The sequence below is a fragment of the Apiospora phragmitis genome (assembly GCF_038363925.1).
Source record: "Apiospora phragmitis strain CBS 135458 chromosome Unknown utg000010l:1.0-9815664.0:1.0-9183399.0, whole genome shotgun sequence".
Taxonomy (NCBI): domain Eukaryota; kingdom Fungi; phylum Ascomycota; class Sordariomycetes; order Amphisphaeriales; family Apiosporaceae; genus Apiospora; species Apiospora phragmitis.
In genome coordinates this window covers 7945269-7963928 of record NW_027117409.1, presented here as the reverse complement: position 1 = coordinate 7963928, position 18660 = coordinate 7945269, and the positions used below count along the sequence as shown (strand labels likewise).

Genomic DNA, 18660 nt, shown 5'->3' with positions numbered 1-18660 from the left:
TCTCAGGTCATTCCACGCATCGGGTCGTGCAAACTAGCCGTACCCGTCACCGGTGTTTGCAGAACTTCGTTACGTGCACAACCGCTCCGAAGAGGATTTGGCAGTATGGCAGCCCCTACTTTCACCGATGCCGTAGTAAAGGCAATGAAGACCCTGTAAGTAATTTTGCTGTCAAGTCGCCAAGTATATGCTCTAACGCCTCCTAGCTACCCTCCTGAGTTGGCCGACTCGGCGTGGGATAACACGGGATGTAAGTCTTATTATTGCTATCCTTAGGAAGAGCGGTCGTTGACTGATCATGTGCAGTACTCCTGGACCAAGCCTTGCTCCCCGAGGGGACCGAGTCCAAGCAGAGCGAAGGTGCCGTTCTGTTGACCAATGACCTCACTGCAGCTGTCGTGGATGAAGCTCTTGAGAAGCAGGTCAACATTATCGTCAGCTATCGTAAGTTACAACGCCATACCACACCGACTTGTAGTTCTGGAGACTAACACGACGCAGATCCTGTGATTTTCCGCGCTCTCAAATCTTTATCCAACCAGGATCCCATGCAAAAGCACCTGCTCCGGTTGATCGCCGCACGCGTAGCTGTCTACTGTCCCCATACTGCTGTTGATGCAGCAAGGGGTGGGCTGAATGATTGGCTGTGCGATATCATACTTAGCGAGACCAAGGAAGCTGAACGTAAAGTGGTCCAGCCCATTTCTCGACCCCTCCCTGAGAGCCTTCAGGGACTTGGTTATGGCCGCACTATGAAGCTGCAGGGCCCCATGCCCCTGACAACCATTCTCAAGAACCTGTCACGTGGCTTAGGCGACCAGCAGCATATGTCGGTTGCGTTGCCCCATCCCGGAAAGACCTCAAAGACATGAGCATCTCAACCGTTTCCGTCTGTGCTGGTTCAGGCTCTAGCGTACTCAAGGATGCCGATGCCGAACTCATCGTCACGGGCGAGATGGATCATCACTCTGCCCTGCGCTACACGCAGCTGGGCCAGACTGTGGTCACCGTATTCCACAGCAATTCGGAACGCCAATACCTGACGCAGGTATTGAAGCCTGAACTCGAGCAGATGCTATCCCAAAGTTCTCGTGCCGAAGGAAGAGTATTAGTGAGCCAGGCGGACCGAGATCCCTTCGAGACCATAGATATATCAAGCCTGGGCTCGTAAGCAGCGTAGGTGAAGGGCGATAGCTCAAATACTAGTGGCCTCTGTTCATCTCCAATTAAAGCTGCTCGGCTCTCCCTGGACCGCGGCGTCCCCGTCTTCAATACAAGCCTCTACGTCGCTCCCTCCCAACCCTTTCTCTTTCCAGGTGACCAAGAGCTTCCGGGGTACTTTCCAAGCTTGCCGCGCATCTTCTAAACGGCCTTCGTTCACTAGGGCACGTATTTTGTCGGGCGTCTCGAGGACCTCTAGAGCTAGCTGCTTCGTGCGTATTTTCTTTTGCCTTGCCTCTTCAGCGGCTTTTTTTGTTGGATTGGGGGGCGGCACCTGTCCCCGTAGTGATTCTCGTATCGAGGACGCCTGTGAATAAATCTGTGCAATGGCCGGATCAAGTGTAGAAGCCATTGGGTTCAATGGATCCATATTCGTTCTCATCTACATATCCACCGTTAGTACCCATATCCATCCCAGGTCTCGCGGGGAAAAAGCGATCTCACCTTCCGTATCGTCTCTGTGGCCGATATCAGCTTGCTATAGTTGTCGTAGACCAACGCCTTCTTCTCGGCGTCCAACGCGCGGATCTCGCCCAGCGTCTTCGTGTACAGCTTCAGGAGGTCCTCCATGCCGCTCTCGGCTAGCGCCTTCGTGATGTACGCGTCGGCATCGAAGCTCTCGCCGTCCATTTCCGAGGGCGGCACCTCGGATGCCTCATGCTGGCCGCCCAGGGGGCCCGTCACCTCGACGCTGGGAGGCGGCGGCGTCGCCTGGTGGGCCGCCGCCTTCCGCTCCTGGAGGTTGTAGTACTCGCGCAGCGCGGTCCGGTTGCGCTTGGTGGCGGGGGGCCCGGTGCTGCTGCTGCGGGCGCCGCCGCCGCCGCTGACGGGGGACGACGAGGCAAAGGAGCCGTTGTTCGGGTTTGGGGACGTCGTGGCGGAGCGCGGGGCGTCGAGCGACGGCCGCGTCGAGGAGTCGGGCGTCGTGATGTTCTGGAACGAGGGCATGCGCCGATTGGGCTCGCGCGGGGAGGCTATTGTGGACATTTTCGGCGGCGGGTGCTTTGCGCAAGGAACTCTACGTTATTAAAAGGGTACGTAGTCAATTTGGAATGGTCAATTGACTTGCCACATTCAAGTGGTTTGGGTAAGCGCTCAGTATTATGAAGTTAGGATGACAAAGTAAGGGACGCAGGCAGTTGAAACCCCGGTGTAGCTAACATGCAAGTACCGAGCTAAGGTTACTGGCGGCATCCACCCAATCTTAGGCAGCTTCGGGGACCAACTCAGCTGCCAAGCCACTGTGGCTCAGGTCAATACCAACTACCACTTCATCTATGAGCGCAGACTAGGCATGTGAAATTGTGAATGTTTCCATGTCAGACAAACATGTTCCGTAATATCATCAGATGCAATTCCTAGGAGCGTACAGAATTTCTATCAATTAATTGATCAATATACCATTACTGGCCTCTCCAATCGTAAACAGCCCGCACCCTCACAGTCTTATTGTCTTTCGTGGCCGATGTCTTCTGAACATGATACCTCTTGCCATCGATCATGCAGAACCCAAAGACCTGCTCGGCCGTGCCCTCGCCGCTCTCCTGGACGACGTAGACCTGGACGAAGCCGGGTTTCCCCTCAAGCTTCTCACAAGGCTCCTCAATCCAGTCCTCGACCAGGTAGGAGTCGAGGGGCCCTCGCCGCTCATGCTGCGCGGCTGGTCGCGCTCGGACAGGTTGAGCCAGCGGGCGCGCACGTGGGTGACGCCGAACTTGCTCTCGCTGCGCAGCTCGGAGCCGTCCAGCTTATACGTCTTGTTCTCGCCCTTGAAACCGCCCGTGGCGACCGTTTCGATAGTGATTGAGCCCGTGCCTGTCGCCGCGTCCGTCGTCTGCGTCAGCTTCGCCGTCACGTTCATCACGGACGCGGCCTTGCGCACCAGCCACGGCACGCCTTGCAGCTCCATCAGCTCGTCCATGTTGTCCGATAGGCCCTTGTTCTGCGTAGGGTGGTTGGACAAACGGTAAGTCTTTGTAATTCCCGAGATTTGGGCCTACTATAATAGGGGATAGATGTATATAGACTTACCATAACCCATGTTCCACTGAGGTTGTGGATGGTGACTTCAGGAGGGGCTGCCATGGTGATATGCTCTTCGCAGTTGGAACGATCTGCCGGGGTCTTTTATGAGTCTAATGAGGAAGCAGGTATTGTAGTATAACGTGGCAAAGGGAATTCTCCCATCTTATGGGCCAGAGCAAAGACATTGTCTGAGGTTGCTGACTGCTTGATCGAAGTTAAAATGCACCAGTGGCTTGTCAAACAAGGTGCCGAGGGCATGATGGCCGATTAGTGCTAGGTAAGACGGACACTGATTCCCATACAACCTCGTATGTACAAGCCCAGCCCAGAGTGGTAAGTCAAGGTCTCAATAACAATAACCCTATTGCTGCATGCATGGGCATATACTTCACGACCGAGCCTCTCGGTGAGTCGGAGTCGGAGCCCGGGTGTTTGTGGATCACCGGAAGGAGCAACTTCAGCCCACCTTCCCACCACCAATTTACTCGTGGGGGGCGCTACATGTACAGATTTAGGAGGAAAGTACACGACTTCATCCACCCCAAGCATTTCGATACGAAAGCCTGATGAAGTCCTTACCTAATCTTCGTCATGTGAAATCACTAAACGTACTTCCTATTCAGAGGCCCTTTATCCAATTGAAGTAGCACATGCTTTTTACTTTGTCTGAAGTACGATGGATCTAGCTGCCCAAATCCGCTCCGGGCTTCAGCGCCAAGGTTTGCCCGCGCCAACCCTCGAGTGGGTGCAAGGCGTGCTGCCGAATCGCAACCCCATGCCCCCCTTGCAGGCGCTCATCGCGACGGCCAAGGCACGTCTGACGGTGGTGGACATCACGAATGGTTCCGTACTCGACGCAAGCGCACCCGCGCTCCCTCCCAACCTCGCCAACATGGAGGTCGTGGAAACCAAGCTGAGCCAGGACGTGTTGGTGCAGGTGTTGGACATCGACAACCTCACGAAGAGCAAGTGGGACCAGGTCGAGGAGCTGGACGCCATCGCACGCGGCGAGCAGACGCGCGGTCGCGAAATGATCCGGCTGCCCACGGGCGGCGAAGAGGACGACGAGGCCGGCTACAGCAGCGCGTCGACGCAGGCGCTCTCGTCCGCGCCTGGAGGGGCGAGAGGCGCGAATGGTGCAGGTGCAACACCCAAGAACTCAACATATCGCCTGGTTCTGCAGGACTGCAAGGGACAGAAAGTCCATGGGCTTGAGCTGCACCGTATTGAGAGGATCGGCGTTGGCACGATGAATATTGGGGAGAAAATCCTGTTAAAGAAGGGTGCCACCGTCGCTCGCGGGATGGTTTTGCTCGAGCCGACTAATTGCACGATCTTGGGCGGAAAGGTCGAGGCGTGGCAGAAGGCTTGGATTGATAGCCGCTTGACGCGCTTGAAGGAAGCCATAGAGAATCAGACCCGTGACGGATAAAGACTCTTCGGCTGTTGCAGACAAGATGATTGGTACCAGCACTTTTGGAGCACCCGCTTAGCTATGCTTGCGGCTTCCTCAGCCGCACTCGACTTCGCACTCGAATTTATCGCATCCAATACCATCAACCGATCTCATTTACGCACTACCTCATTGTCTACGCTCCGGATAAACTAGTCATGCGCTTGCTTGACTGTGCGACTCTGGGATTGAAGGAGTTCAATGAGGGCGATATCCCGGAATACGCCATCTTGTCCCATACTTGGCGCAGCCAAGAGGTGTTCTTCGAAGATATGATCAGCCCTAATGACGCCGTTCGTGAAAAGGCAGGTTTTCAGGAGCTCAATCAGTTTGCATCGGTGTCTGCTCGCCATGACTTCAAGTACATCTGGGTCGATACTTGCTGTATAAGAAAGGAAAGTTCATCTGAATTGTCGGAGGCAATCAACTCGATGTACACGTGGTACAGGAATGCAGGGCGGTGTTATGTCTATCTTGATGATGTGGACACCGACGCAGATGAAGAATTGGAACAATGTCGTTGGCTACGCCGGGGCTGGACCTTGCAGGAACTCATCACTCCGGAAGACGTCTACTTCTACTCCAAGCATGGGGAAATGTTATTTGCCAAGGAACACCGTGTAGGAGAGTTATCCATGTTGACGGGTATAAGTCAGGACGTGCTTCTCACGTGCGACCCTAGTTTGGCTACCGTCGCGTCGAGTATGAGCTGGGCAGCAAGGAGAGTAACGACGAGGCCCGAGGATATGGCTTACTGTTTGCTTGGGGTGCTCGATGTCAACATGCCAATGTTGTATGGAGAGGGGGGCCAAGAAGCCTTCATTCGTCTCCAGGAAGAGGTCATGAAAAGGTCTGACGATCAATCCCTTTTCGCGTGGAGAAAGTAAGAGGAATAATATTCCTCTTACACTGGATTGCTGGCTCCCAGTCCCACAGAATTTGTCGATTCGCCTAACATTACGCTCACCGAAAACCCCTTTGAGGACCGTCCTTACTCGAGCACCAACAAGGGGATCTCAATTCGGCTAAACCTGCTTCCATACCGACCTGATACAGATGAGTCTGGTGTCTACATTGCATTGCTCGACTGTTAATACTCAGGGCCTGCGGGCAAGCCCATCGGAGTATTTCTCAAAAGGCTTGAGGGCAACCAGTTTGTACGTGTTGACGCCCATCGAATATTCAACGCAGCTGATCCGCAGCCAAACCGTTACGAGATGTCACCATCTATGAGACGAGCCCTCATGCTAGTCCGAGTTCAGGGGCAAAAGAAAGTCAAACCTCCTTTGATCGGAATACACGTTGGGGGCGGCGAGTCTGCATTTCGAGCTGTCGCGGTAACAAGAACACCTCCCAGCCACCACACTGATGGCACCCGGAGACGAGAAAGCAACCGGCTTGAAGCAACAGAGGAGCACACCCTCTCGATTGTGCCAACGGATCTCTACGTTCGTCAGAGCATCCGCCTTCCGCTGAGCCACCTAACTCCGCGCGTGTATGGGTTCGTACTTACGGAGCAGATACATATTCAAGGTGTCCATCTTGACGATATGTGGCCGGTCGAGTCATAGAGCTCGCATGATAAGTGTTTCCAAATTTTACCAAGTGAGCGAAGCAAACACGCGGTGCTGTGCTACCAATCCTACGGCAGCCACGAATTCGGTACACTTGCTGTACTGCTAAAATGGGATAGAAAGACCATGCAGTTCAGCACGTGTTGCCGCAGAGAACCATTGTGGACAGTAAAGACGTCTATGAAGGATGTCTCGGAAGGCTTTGGTTGCCTTGACGTGGCAGGAACGCGCAAGCATGGTTCGATGTCTCAGGATTGCAATGTAAGGCCAAGGTTGATATGGGACTTGGCATGAGGCGAGATGATGTTGTTATCAAAGTAGGCGTGGCCATTAAATGGATAGACAAGCGATTCGGGCTCAGCAGCAATACGTAAAGACAGAACACCACACCCACTTATTTTCAACAGTATGAGAGAAGATGGAAATAACACGTGATATGTAGTACTATATGCACTTCATAATACTAGTATGGCTTTTTACAAGACAGTAACCAGTAAATAACTATTCAAACCGAACGTTAACCTGGTGGTAAATACTAAATGTGGCTTGTTGCGAATTTCCACGTTATTTGTGGCTGATGTGGGGGAGAATACAGGTTGCCATTCAACAACGATGGTGTAGCCCCCCCCCCCCATTGTACATAACACCATTACGGGATATGCATAAGACTTGGACATAAGCGCATCGAACGCGAGGCAAGGCAGCTTCTTAAGCTGTTGGTCTTCTGGATTCACTGCAACATAATCTCTTTCCAACATCATGGCAAATCCGGAGGAAGATGGACCGTCGTACATCGACTACGAGACGTTTCTGGACCCTGGTTTCAGCCCCGCGTCGTTCGCCAACACTCTAGTCCTCGCGACGAACAATCCGAACGATGCGCCGCTTGACCTCTCGACACCACTCTCGAAAGTGCTCTTCGACGCCCAAGAGATCAACTCGCATATCGATCTTCTGACCACGAGGTCCGCGATCCCGCTCCTGACGCACACCCGAGAACAGACCGAGGCCAGCACGAGGATAATATCCGAGATCGACAACCAGGTCAAGAGCCTGAACGAAAGCTACAAACAGCTCGAGAAGGAGGTCATACAGAAACATGCCGAGGCAGACGAGGTCCGGCAGGTGGCCTCGCGCTTATGGGAGACGCTGAAGCTCGGAAGAGCGGTCGGCAGGTGTCTCCAATTGGGGCGGCAGCTCGAGGTCCAGCATTCGGAAATCTCGGCCGCCGGAGCGGGTGCGGCTGGCAAGAAGGAAGACCACAGGGCCCTGGTCCGATGCGCGCACACGCTAATTTCTTTGCGCGAGACCTTGGAGAGGCGAGCGCCCGGGGAGGAAGGCCACTGTCTGGAACGAGTGAACGCGATCAAGAGCTTGCAGGAGAGCGTCATTGCGCCCGTGGAGCGCTCGGTGAGGAGCTTGTCGGAGCAAATCATGCGCGAGTTCGCGATTGGCACGGCGACCGGGACCGCCACTTTCGCGCAAAGCGAGGAGACCAAGGCCCGCACCATCTCGGCCATGATCACGCTGTACCTGGTCTCCCCGACCTCGGGCCTAAAGCCCGACCGCTGGACGCCGCAGCTTCTCCTGCAGACGTTGGAGGTGTATCTACGAAACGCCCTGCAGAGCTCCATCTCTTCGGTGGCCCGGTCATTGGCCACTCTGCCGTCTCTGGACCGTACGTTGGCTGAGGTGTCGGCGCGGTGTCAGAACATTGTGGCCTTGGAGATCATCCTGGAAGGAACCAAGGCGCCTGCGCACCCTTTGGTACCCAACCCGAAGCTAGTGTCTGAGAAGTCGAACCTTCTCCATCCGCTGCTGGCATACCTTGAGACGGGCTCCTTGGCGTCCTACTTCTGGCGGAGCATGGCCGGCAGCCTATCGACGAGGGTCATGGAGATCATGAATCGCGGAGGTGTGTCGGCGCGGACGCTCAAGTCCAACAAGAATGCCGTCGGAGAGGCCATCCGAGAATGTGTTATCCGAGGAAGCCAGCCGCCCAGTACGGTTGCGGCAGCGAAAGGCAAAGGCACACGGACGGACACGGAGAAGGGCGGATGGGATCGAGAAGTCGCCGTGATGGTCGGCGGTGTCGTCGGCCATCTTGGCCGGTGAGACCAGCTCTTATACATACCAAATAAAAGCCGCCTCATTGCACATATTCATCACTACGGTTTCCATGGAAAGCAGGTACCGCAACAGCGATTAACGGTTGCGCTTAGTGATTTCAGCCAGGTAATCCAGACAGTAAATGGTTTTATAGATACATGGAATGGCCGCCGCAGAAAAGGTAAATCATCTGGCATACTCATAAATACGCTAGTCGGTCTGGCTGAATACAATATCAGTTATTTTAGTTATCCCTGCCGGGGGCGTGAGTATGAACTCCTCGCTGCTGTCATCGCCGAACCTTCCCACTCCCCTGGTGGTCGTGATCTGGGTAAAATAGTTGGGATTATTCGCACCAGGCTTCGGAGCTTGGAACGAGCTCTCCCCGCCCTTGCAGTAGGGATGCCGCATGCCCGAAAGCTCCACCTGGTTCCCCTGGCCGCCGGCGGCACCGGTCCCGTACGTGCCGTATCCTCGCTGCTTGGTGCCGCGTTCGTACGTGTTGGTGCTCTTCAGGAGCTTGGAGACGAGCGGGCGCGGAGTCGGCAACGATGCGGCCAAGATGCCGGCATGAAGTTCGACGCTGCAATCAGTGGTCACGCATGTCAGTAAGAGGTATGTATGTATATTTTGAGGCCCACATGAAGTGATAGAATGCTTGGAAAACGACGTACTTGAACCAGATCAGGAAGTCGTATCGTCGCGAATAGTCGGGGTCCGTCATACTATATGCGTATACCGCTCGGATGACTGGCGCTGCGCAGGCACTATGACAGCACGTCAGTTCGGGGGCCATGCGAGCTACATAGCTCTGGGGCTTAAATAGAACAGGCCGAGACTAAGGACAAGAATCAGGGAGATCTTGGTTTTGCGGTTGACTTGCAGTTCGACAACCACCAGGACCGGTAAAGCAACCATAGCCAAGTCGGTGATGATGTTGACCACTGTTCTCACTTGTTAGCCTTGGAAGACGACTTTCGCGGAGAGCGAAGGGATAAAAACATACCGCTATTTGCGGTGCCGATGTCCATTAGTTTGCTTCGGAATTGGCAGTTGGCATCCGTGATCTTCTGATTCCAAATTGCTTCCAGTGGTATGCAAGCGAAGGTGTACGTGCAGATGGAATATATCAGAAAAACGCTCAGGAACACCACCATTCCCAGCAAGAACCGCTTCTGCCACACCTTCTGCACGAACCGTCGGAGAAAGAAGGCCAGGGAGATCTTGACCAGGCATATTCCCGTGGTCAACAGCGGGCCGATGATGTAGGACCAATAACGCAGCCCTTCCTTCCACTATTCCGGTATGTCCTTCATCCAGCGGCCGGCTCCATGTTGGACCATACGAATAAAGCACGCCATGGTCGATACCGCCATCCCCTATCGTTGGCAGAGCAGCCGACGGTAAACATTAGCAATCGAATAACCAACAACAGATAGGTGGATGATCGGTAATCCCCCTTTGGCAAGCGTACCAGTGCACCTATCATGACCACATCGTCTATACTGAAGGCATGGAGCCAGAAATGACGAACCCAGCATCTTAAAGCAACAATAACGGTCGAAAGGCCAACGAAGGAGATGGCTAGACCCAGTAGCATGGGCGCATTAGAGTCGACATGATCGCCAACCTCTCGTTTCGCGACAGGGCCGGAAGGGAACGCCGCCATCGCTGTTGTTCCTTTCAGGGGACGGAGTAAGGGGAGATGAGCATTTGAAGTAGCCCGGAGCAATTTGACGATCGGGGGCGCGCATTGAGGACACAGCGAGATTATTATAATTAACACGGGGCAATGCTCAATGACTTATACGACGCACCTGACGTCGGTGTCATCAAGTTTCCTGGAACATTGCATCGTCCCAGCCGACTGTGGTTATTTCTTGCTGGGGATGGTGTCGCATCCAACGCAACCAATAAGCGACGGCTTTCCTCCTTCCTGCCGGCTGGTTCAAATGCCCAGGCATGCCATTTTGTTGGTTCCGAGTCTTCTTTCGAGACCAGCAAGACGTAACATTCTTGACTTGATCCAGCTCCTGAAAGGTAGCATCGACGAACAAGGCCCTAGCTCCCGGAGCATCGACCCGGTCTTCGACCTGCCCGAAGAATCATAGGCGGGCCGTACGTATCGCTTGGGCATGAACTGGCTGAGGGCCTGAGGCAGGCTAAATGCCCTCTCAGGGTCCTGATTGGTTCAATTTGGACAGTTACAGACCATGCCCTCGGGTATCGTACGAGGTAACAGGAACACAAAGCCGCACCCTGTATCTCGGCGCTGGTAGTCAATGCATGTATCAAAGCAGGCGGGTGTAGAAGAAGGAACAAACGTCTGTCTGCGTGTTTCTGCGTAGTAGAATCATGTCAGGTATCCATGGTACTGGCTGTCGGAGGAGCCAAGTATGGCTGAACGGTCTTGATTTGGACTGTCATCATATCAACCCTCTGGTCGGGTGGGAGCACGACACAAGCAAAAGTAACACTGGTCATCACTCGCCAAGTTGAGTCCAGGGATGCAACCCATCTACTGAGCTCGGCCCGTATGCCACCGGCAACGTTTATCTTATCTAATATATGATGAGGGTGTCCGGTTATCGGAGATTTTTTTCTCGTGTGACCCGACGGAACGGTAAATTACATGACTCTAGGGGGCTCTCAAGGCCGAACACCCCACCGCGATGCGTCCCGTATCTCGCTACGGCACAGCATCGTAGCATTCCAGGTCGCGCACACATACACACACATATGCGCCCAAATGCATCAATCGAGGGAGCGTTTAGACGAGCGCAGGGAGGAGACTGGCCGCCTGTTTCGCGGAATACTTTTGGCCAATGGACGTAATGATGCTGTGTTCTATACCCAATTTAAATCGGATGCACGATCGGGGATGGGTAACGGTGAGACTCTTGGCGCCGCATCTGCACCCAGGATAGTCAAATTGCACGAGCTGCAGAAACCCGAACCGGGCACCAACCCTTGCAGGAACAATATCGGCGTACAGGACGATGTGGATCATTCCGCGAAATGGAGGGAGCAGTGCCGTGGAAGCATCTAGGGTTGCAGCACTTAGCAGTGGCATATGCAGCAAGGCCTTTGAAGCGCCTCCAGGAGAAGGAGAAGAAAGGCCTCGGTATAATAGAGTTGCAATATCCGTCCGAATACGCTCTTGGTTCTTTCCAAAGGATTCGTGGCCTATCGATCTTGCTCCTTCTCCTACCCGTCCCTACCTCCCTTGTCTCGAATCAAGTGTGTTGCCAAGATGCAGCAGCAAGGCCTTCTACTCACATTGTCCCTCATCCTGGCCCGGGCCTCACTCGTCTCCTCTTGGGCGCCCGCCCCGACCCACGGTTCTGACCTGCTCGCCGAGCAGAGCCTGGCGAAGCTGAAGAGCGCCCTCGCGGATGGCTCACTAAAGGAGGAGCTGGCCAAGCAGGGCGTGGCGCAGACCTGCGGCCCCGACGACTGGGCCATCCGACGGGAGTACTCCACCCTCTCCGACGAGAAGAAGCTCGAGTACACCCGCGCCATCAAGTGCCTGATGGCGAAGCCTGCCACCGTGGACCCGGACCAGGTCCCCGGCGCCCGGTCCCTCAACAACACCCCGTACATCCACAACTCAGGCTACTTCCTACACTGGCACCGGACCTTCATCTGGAACTTCGAACAGGCTCTGCGCAACGAGTGCGGCTACAAAGTTATGCATGTCCCTATTGGATATTATAACTCGGCTATATCAAATTGCACTTTATAGACTGACCTTCTGAAAAAAAAACAGGATACCTACCATACTGGAGCCACGGAAAGAGTGCTCAAGACCTGATCAACTCGCCATAGTAAGTTAGCCCGATCCCAGCTCGCAAGCTTAGCGCATGAAACTGACGGGAACTCAGCCTTGATGGGAGGCCAACTTCCCAAGGTGGTGATGGAGTCTATGCCAAGCACGGCTGTGCCGTAGGGTTACCAAGTCGCCTACTTTGCATCGAACCGGGCGTTGGCGGTAAGCTCTCTCCTCCCACGGATGTATATAACAACATCACAAGTACTCTATCCTCAGTTCCACTAACAGAGAAAATTCGTTGTATCCAGGCGGTTGCGTCGAGACCGGTCCCTACGCCGGCGTCATGATGAACATCTCGGCCACGGTGCCGACGTCCGAGTTCGTGACGGCCGGGCCCAAGTTCTCGTACCAGCCGCGGTGTGTCCGCCACGACATCTCCAACGCCCTGGGCCAGAAGTGGACCGGAGACGAGCGCGCCGTGGACCTGCTCACGAACGCGGCCGGCCAAGCTGGCGTCGCGGGTTTCCAGGCCGGTATCGAGAATACTGGGACCGATACCGAGGGTTTCTACGGCCTGCACCAGTACGGGCACTTTGCGGTTTCTGGTGACCCCAGCGGAGATGTAAGTTGACGTGTCCCATAATCGTGTTTTCTCCTTTGTCCCTTTTCCACTATGCACCCCTTCTCCTTGCCTTGTCTTCGGTCGATATTTCACATGTTTCTAGTGTCAAAGAGGCTAACGTAACTTACAAAAACAAAGTTCTACAACTCGCCCAATGAACCGCTATTCTGGGTTCACCATGGAGAAGTTGATCGGCTCTGGTGGATCTGGCAGAACCAGAAGCCGGTCGAGCCCGCCTTGCAGATCGCGGGCACGTGGACTATGTACAATGAGCCCCTGAGCGACGACGCGACACTGGAGAATATTCTGCATCTGGATACGGCGGGCGAAGATATGGTGTTCAAGGACACAGTCAGCTCCGTGGGTGGCAAGTATTGCTACATCTACGAGTAGAGCATAGAAAATAATATACAGGAGGGATATACCAAGCACATGATATTATTATAGATAATCTTCGGGTCCTATTATATTCACTAATAATTATACGAGTTCCATACCCTCACTCTGCTACAATAAAGGCCTTAAAGAGTAGGCTGACCTGGATGTCCGTCACTAATAAGTCTATTAATATTTGTAATAGTTACTCTATTTTATAATAATAAAACATTGTAGTCACGCCGTGTTCTGGTCACAGTAGTCCCTCTCGATGCCTTTGTACTTATAGATTCACTGCTCTTGGCGACAAACATAGATCTTATGTTTGCTGGTATAACTACCTTTATTGTTCCCTTGTGGCCGTGGACCTGCTATTCCCGCCCGTCTCGTGTTTGATAATGTCTCAAGATACTGACATAATCATCTACATTTCTCGGCCGGGTTCCCAATCATGAGTGATCCCAATGAGAGGGTTGACTCGGGACTGTTTTATGGATGTCGCAAGGGACGACTGAGTTCAGATTGAAAGGCACCGAACACGGGTTTACTCGTAATGGGCAATGAGCTGCGCAGATGCGGGAAAATAAAAGAGGTTGCGGACGTGAGAGCTGAGTCACGATGGGTTTCAAAGGCGGGTAATAGCTCGCGAATTTGAAGAATTGGAAAATCGAAGTCGGCTGATGATGATTCGCTAGCTTCGTTTGCCACGTGAAGCAATGTGGTTGTGCCTGGACTGAAGTCCGAGGCCTGCCACGGAGAATTCCGAAAGCTTCGACAAGGATGGGTTCGATGCTTAATCGCACCGCATCCTAGTTGGTGCATGACGTGTAAAGAGGACTGACTTTCATCATCCCTACATAGCTGGCTTATTCTAGGCTCGAGAGTCCCGAAAACAGGGGGCAATATTGTATATAGAGATGCATACCGAGTCTCAACCACCCTTGGCTGGATTTTCTATTTTCTCTCTGTATCAATTGCAGTGTCGCTCTCGTCCATGGCGGATCCATGAGGCCGCTTTCGACACATGAGTCGTTCGGTGTTCGAGTCACAAGCTCCAGGTCCGGTCACGCACCGCTTCACGTCATGGTGAAGTATAAGCGAAAATCTATACTAAAAAGATCCTTGTTGGGGCCAGAAGAAAAGAACACGGAACTATGTAGCCATCGTGCTATATTTCGTAGATCAGCGACCAGCACTCTTGTAACAGACATGACCCCGGTCTCCGGCCACGAACAGATGGAGGTCGGACCTGACTCCGCATTCTCCACTGCTCAGGTAGTACCGGATCATCGTAAAATATGGGGATAGTGGGTGCATACAGGAATCCCTATAACACGGCGACGCCGTCTTGCGGTCTGGAAAGCGCATTGTGCTTTCGTTATATCGGTTCTGAATTTTCTCGCTTATTGCCCCCTTCAATGGGGTGAAGACATCCTGTTAGAAAGGATGCAGTTTGATCTTTTAGTCAGCCCCAAAGTCAATTAGCTTTTAATACGCTCGGAACAGCCTGCGCAAGCTGCTTCTGTCTCAAACGGCGGTTGAGATATTCTTAGCTATCGAGTCAGCCAACACCAAAACCGTCGCCGTAATCACCGAGTAATGAAAATCACCGTTGAGTCTATACAATTTAAGTGCCTGTCAAATGACACATGCACGCAGACATGGCGATAGATATAAATGCAATATCCGCTACGTGAGACCGTTTCTTGGTGTTTAGATTTACGGGAATCAAATCATTGCAAACACATCATTCATTTGTCTGTTATTGTGTTAGCGTATACATTCATTTATTATTATTATGCAGTCTTTTCACTTCAGGCTGGCGGCCGCCGCCGCCCTTTTTCGCCTCTCTTGCCTCTGCAGGCTTTCAAAAAGATTCACGGGACAACGTAGCTGTCTACTGGGGTATGTTTCCCATGTTTGCCTTGGGCGAGGCAACTCGAGTTAGCTAACGCGGTCGCGATCAGGCCAGAACTTCGTAAGCGGTGGCCAGCAGCGGCTAAGCACGTATTGCGGAAGCTCAAAATTCAATGTTAGTCAATGGCGCCAACGCAAAAAGATTCGGTGTTGTCACGAAACTGACCTATGGAGTACAGATTATCCCTATAGCGTTTCTTGTCTCCTTGACAGATCCCTTGATAAACGTCGCAAATGGTAATGTCAATTGCACCACATTTCCTGGGTCACAAGCTTTAAGCTGCCCCCAAATAGAGTAAGTACACATGCAATCCCCCTCTTGACAGTCTTTTCCAAGGCATATGGAAATGCCGCTGGAGGAAAAAGACCTAAAAAGGAAATCACTAAGCAGAGAAACAGGGAGGATATCAAAACATGCCAGTCCAAGCATGGCAAAACCATCATGCTGTCCATAGGCGGGGAGACCTACCAGGAAGGCGGCTTCAGCTCCGCGAACGCCGCCCGGACCGGCGCCGAAACGGTGTGGGACCTGTTCGGGCCCAATACCAAGACGGCCAACCGGCCCTTCGGCAGCGCCGTCGTCGACGGCTTCGACTTCGACTTCGAGTCCGCGACCCAGAACATGGTCCCCTTCGCCCAGCGCCTGCGCGAGCTCATGGACGCCGACGCCGACGCCGACGACAAGCCGTACTACCTGTCCGCGGCGCCCCAGTGCCCCTTCCCGGACGCCGCGGACCGCGAGATGCTCGCGGGTGAGGTTTCCTTTGATTTCATCATGGTCCAGTTCTACAACAACTACTGCGGCGTGCAGAACTTCGCCGGCGGCGGGTCCGGGAAGGGCGGCGGTGGCGGCGCTGCTCGCCGGGAACAGTCCGCCTTCAACTTCGCCGCGTGGGACGCCTGGGCCCGCGGCAAGTCCCTCGACGGCAGCCGCGGCAGCAAGAACCCGGACGTCAAGATCCTGCTGGGCGTGCCCGCCAGCCGGGCGGCCGCGTCGACCGGGTTCGTGGAGCCGGACCTGCTGCGGCCCATCATGGAGTTCTGCGCGGCCAGCTTCCCGTCCTTCGGCGGCGTCATGATGTGGGACATGAGCCACCTATTCAGTTCCGCTGGCGGTCTCACGGGTGGCGGCCTCGCGTCGACGGCCGGCTCGTTCCTGGACGATGTGCACGGCGCGCTGGCCATGGCTGCCTCGGGCGTGGTGAAGGGGGGGAAACATCGGGTCAACCGCGTTAATGCTACGGCGACGACGCATCAGCAGCAACCGCCGGCGCCCGACGCGGGGGCAGCGCGGCAGGGAGCTTCGGCCTCGGATACGGCCGACGGCAAAAACAGCAGCGGCAGTAGCATCAACAGTGGCAGCGCCACCATTAGTAGCTCTGCCTCGACGAGTTACTATTTTCCGTCCACGGTTGTGTCGTGGTCTGGGCTGGTCTTGGGTATACTCATCCATTCACTTTTTAATTCAGATTTATACTAGGCCGGACGGCCGATAGCCATGTTCTATATGTAAATAGCGATACGCTTTCATTCTCGGCTACAAACGAGTAAGCTCATATACTGTCTATAAATTGCAAACATTCCCGACTTTAGAGATTAACCCATGCTGCCTATTATGAAGCGAAAGTGCCATAACCAGCTGTCCATGTGCTGATAATTAGTCCAGCTCGTCTCGTAAGTCACAAGAGCAACGTGGCATGACCTTTGTGAGCTTGGTGTTGCTGCTAAGCGAGCCCCTTCAGCACAGCGACAATCTCATCGTCACTCATATCCTTCAAGCCCAACAACTCGTTGTCGTTCTTCTCAAAGTGCGACCCGTAGCCCTCGCCGAAGACGGAGGCCGTGATGAAGTTCATGACGAAGTTGTCCGGGTTCGGGTTCGGGTTCTCCTTCTTGAGCTCCGCCCAGCCCGCGTTGACTATCTCGTCGACCGAGGGCCGGTGCTCCTTCCAGCTCTGCTCGGAATCGCTGCCGCTGTCGCCCGTGGCCTTCTTCGCGTAGCGCGCGAGGTCGCGCGCCGACAGGGCCGCGTCCTGCACGTAGACGGCGCGGTTCCGCGTCTCGGCCGGGTGCTGCAGCACGCCCGCGACGGCCTTGCCCACGCTGGTGAGGGTGGTGGTGCTGAAGACGCGGTCGCCGCCGTCCCAGAGGTTGATCTCGCGCGCCTGCAGGTTGGCGAGCCAGCCGACGCGGACGCCCCAGTCGAGGAAGGGCCCATTGACGACGATGGTGTAGGTCATGCCGTCTGGCTTAGTAGCTTCCCGCTTCAGGGCCTCCTGCACGGCGATCTTGTGACCGAAGCTGGGCAGCTTCGACGTCTTCTCGTGCACCGTGTTGGAGCCGAACTCCGAGGGGATAAAGCGCTTGACGCCGGCCTTGCTCGCGGCCTCGACGAGGAGCTGCTGCTTCTCGAGCGCCAGGGAGGCCAGCGTGGAGACGACGGCGTCCTGGCCCTCGAGCGCGGCCGCGAGGGAGTCGAGGGAGTCGTAGTCCACGGGGGCCACCTCGACGGCGTCGGGGAACTTGTGGCTGCTGCTCTGGCGCGTCAGGACCTTGACATGGAAGCCGGCGGCCAGGAGCTGCTCCAGGATGGCGGGGCCTAGGTTGCCGGTGGCCTGTAGGCAAAGGGGTTAGCAGGCATTGCCGTTCTCAATCGAAGGAAACCCAACGTACACCGGCCAAGGCGACTTTGGTGATGCTGCTCATCTTGACGGTAGAATGGACTGGAAATTGTAGTGATAGAAATAAGTATTGTTACTGGCTTTGGAGAGGAAGAGTGTATGAGTTGGATTAGGAGGCTCTAACAGGTTTCGTGAGTACTTTATATAGACCTGTATGGTCTGCAATAGGAAAGACTCTTAGTAATTCAAAATGCAGGGCGATCCCTGAAGGATTTGAAATGCTTCATGCTTCATGGTGCCATTGTCAGTCATTAGTAAAAGGGAGGTACGCATCTCTTTGTCTGTTTGTGATCGAAAGCGAGGATGAGGTGGGATTGAAGATCAACCACTGTGGTAGTAGACCCCACCAAAAAGCCCACACGCTGTAAGCCATCCAGCCATCCCACATCAACCGAGAGTCCATCCCACCGGCATCCCATTCTCCCACCGGCCAACATCCCATCGGCAAACGGCTCTCAGGTACAGCTTCGTTATCATTGGTCGCCGAATCTTCTAGACACTGGATCAACCATGTTGTCGTTCATGGACGCTCATGTGTCAAGGCTGCTGCTGTAATGTAAAGGCACCTGAAGCTTCAATGAGGGAGGGCTTCGACTCTTGGAGGGGCAGTTTGGCCTGTTCACTGCCTTACTTCATTACCTACCTTCGCAAAACCACTTCTCTATCAATCTGTCTCTATCGCGCTTATGACAAGGTTGGTCGACCGTCCATTCATCTATAACCCCTCTCCGTTGACGGCAGGAGATATACCCCAGGACAATGGAGGGTTTGAGGTTGGAGACGTTCTCGCGAGTACAGACAGCTCAAAGTCTGCTTGGTCTGGGCAGACATTGGAAGGAAAGGTTGCTGCGGAGGTTGGGCTCAATTGCAGTCGGAAGACGGTTTCTCAGTAACAGAAAGAGTGAAACCAC

At 54.2% G+C, this 18660-nt stretch overlaps 10 protein-coding genes across 10 annotated transcripts; 6 read left to right on the top strand and 4 right to left on the bottom strand.

Moving 5' to 3' along the window:
• Window positions 1-105: 105 nt before the first annotated feature.
• Window positions 106-1171, top strand: PG994_012194 (ngg1p interacting factor 3 protein; the record flags this gene model as incomplete). Its single annotated transcript, XM_066863603.1, has 5 exons — window positions 106-155; window positions 207-250; window positions 307-444; window positions 502-829; window positions 913-1171. 5 exons carry the CDS (start codon window positions 106-108, stop codon window positions 1169-1171), a joined length of 819 nt encoding a protein of 272 aa, XP_066712713.1.
• A 45-nt stretch (window positions 1172-1216) lies between these two features.
• Window positions 1217-2208, bottom strand: PG994_012193 (uncharacterized protein; the record flags this gene model as incomplete). The annotated part of the gene is made up of 2 exons (XM_066863602.1): window positions 1217-1603; window positions 1666-2208. 2 exons carry the CDS (start codon window positions 2206-2208, stop codon window positions 1217-1219), a joined length of 930 nt encoding a protein of 309 aa, XP_066712712.1.
• A 416-nt stretch (window positions 2209-2624) lies between these two features.
• On the bottom strand, window positions 2625-3306 carry PG994_012192 (uncharacterized protein; the record flags this gene model as incomplete). Its single annotated transcript, XM_066863601.1, has 3 exons — window positions 2625-2780; window positions 2816-3217; window positions 3253-3306. 3 exons carry the CDS (start codon window positions 3304-3306, stop codon window positions 2625-2627), a joined length of 612 nt encoding a protein of 203 aa, XP_066712711.1.
• Window positions 3307-3922: 616 nt separating this feature from the next.
• Window positions 3923-4678, top strand: PG994_012191 (uncharacterized protein; the record flags this gene model as incomplete). The annotated part of the gene is made up of 1 exon (XM_066863600.1): window positions 3923-4678. One exon carries the CDS (start codon window positions 3923-3925, stop codon window positions 4676-4678), a length of 756 nt encoding a protein of 251 aa, XP_066712710.1.
• A 179-nt stretch (window positions 4679-4857) lies between these two features.
• Window positions 4858-5793, top strand: PG994_012190 (uncharacterized protein; the record flags this gene model as incomplete). Its single annotated transcript, XM_066863599.1, has 3 exons — window positions 4858-4992; window positions 5248-5582; window positions 5628-5793. 3 exons carry the CDS (start codon window positions 4858-4860, stop codon window positions 5791-5793), a joined length of 636 nt encoding a protein of 211 aa, XP_066712709.1.
• A 1239-nt stretch (window positions 5794-7032) lies between these two features.
• Window positions 7033-8388, top strand: PG994_012189 (Golgi transport complex subunit COG5; the record flags this gene model as incomplete). Its single annotated transcript, XM_066863598.1, has 1 exon — window positions 7033-8388. One exon carries the CDS (start codon window positions 7033-7035, stop codon window positions 8386-8388), a length of 1356 nt encoding a protein of 451 aa, XP_066712708.1.
• Window positions 8389-8592: 204 nt separating this feature from the next.
• On the bottom strand, window positions 8593-10051 carry PG994_012188 (oxidoreductase; the record flags this gene model as incomplete). Its single annotated transcript, XM_066863597.1, has 5 exons — window positions 8593-8965; window positions 9024-9149; window positions 9188-9326; window positions 9389-9677; window positions 9857-10051. 5 exons carry the CDS (start codon window positions 10049-10051, stop codon window positions 8593-8595), a joined length of 1122 nt encoding a protein of 373 aa, XP_066712707.1.
• A 1584-nt stretch (window positions 10052-11635) lies between these two features.
• On the top strand, window positions 11636-13169 carry PG994_012187 (uncharacterized protein; the record flags this gene model as incomplete). The annotated part of the gene is made up of 5 exons (XM_066863596.1): window positions 11636-12079; window positions 12181-12209; window positions 12267-12373; window positions 12463-12776; window positions 12915-13169. The coding sequence occupies 5 exons, from the start codon at window positions 11636-11638 to the stop codon at window positions 13167-13169; spliced, it is 1149 nt and encodes a 382-aa protein (XP_066712706.1).
• Window positions 13170-15181: 2012 nt separating this feature from the next.
• Window positions 15182-16548, top strand: PG994_012186 (uncharacterized protein; the record flags this gene model as incomplete). Its single annotated transcript, XM_066863595.1, has 2 exons — window positions 15182-15305; window positions 15395-16548. 2 exons carry the CDS (start codon window positions 15182-15184, stop codon window positions 16546-16548), a joined length of 1278 nt encoding a protein of 425 aa, XP_066712705.1.
• Window positions 16549-16792: 244 nt separating this feature from the next.
• On the bottom strand, window positions 16793-17774 carry PG994_012185 (NAD(P)-binding protein; the record flags this gene model as incomplete). Its single annotated transcript, XM_066863594.1, has 2 exons — window positions 16793-17683; window positions 17742-17774. The coding sequence occupies 2 exons, from the start codon at window positions 17772-17774 to the stop codon at window positions 16793-16795; spliced, it is 924 nt and encodes a 307-aa protein (XP_066712704.1).
• Window positions 17775-18660: the final 886 nt, after the last annotated feature.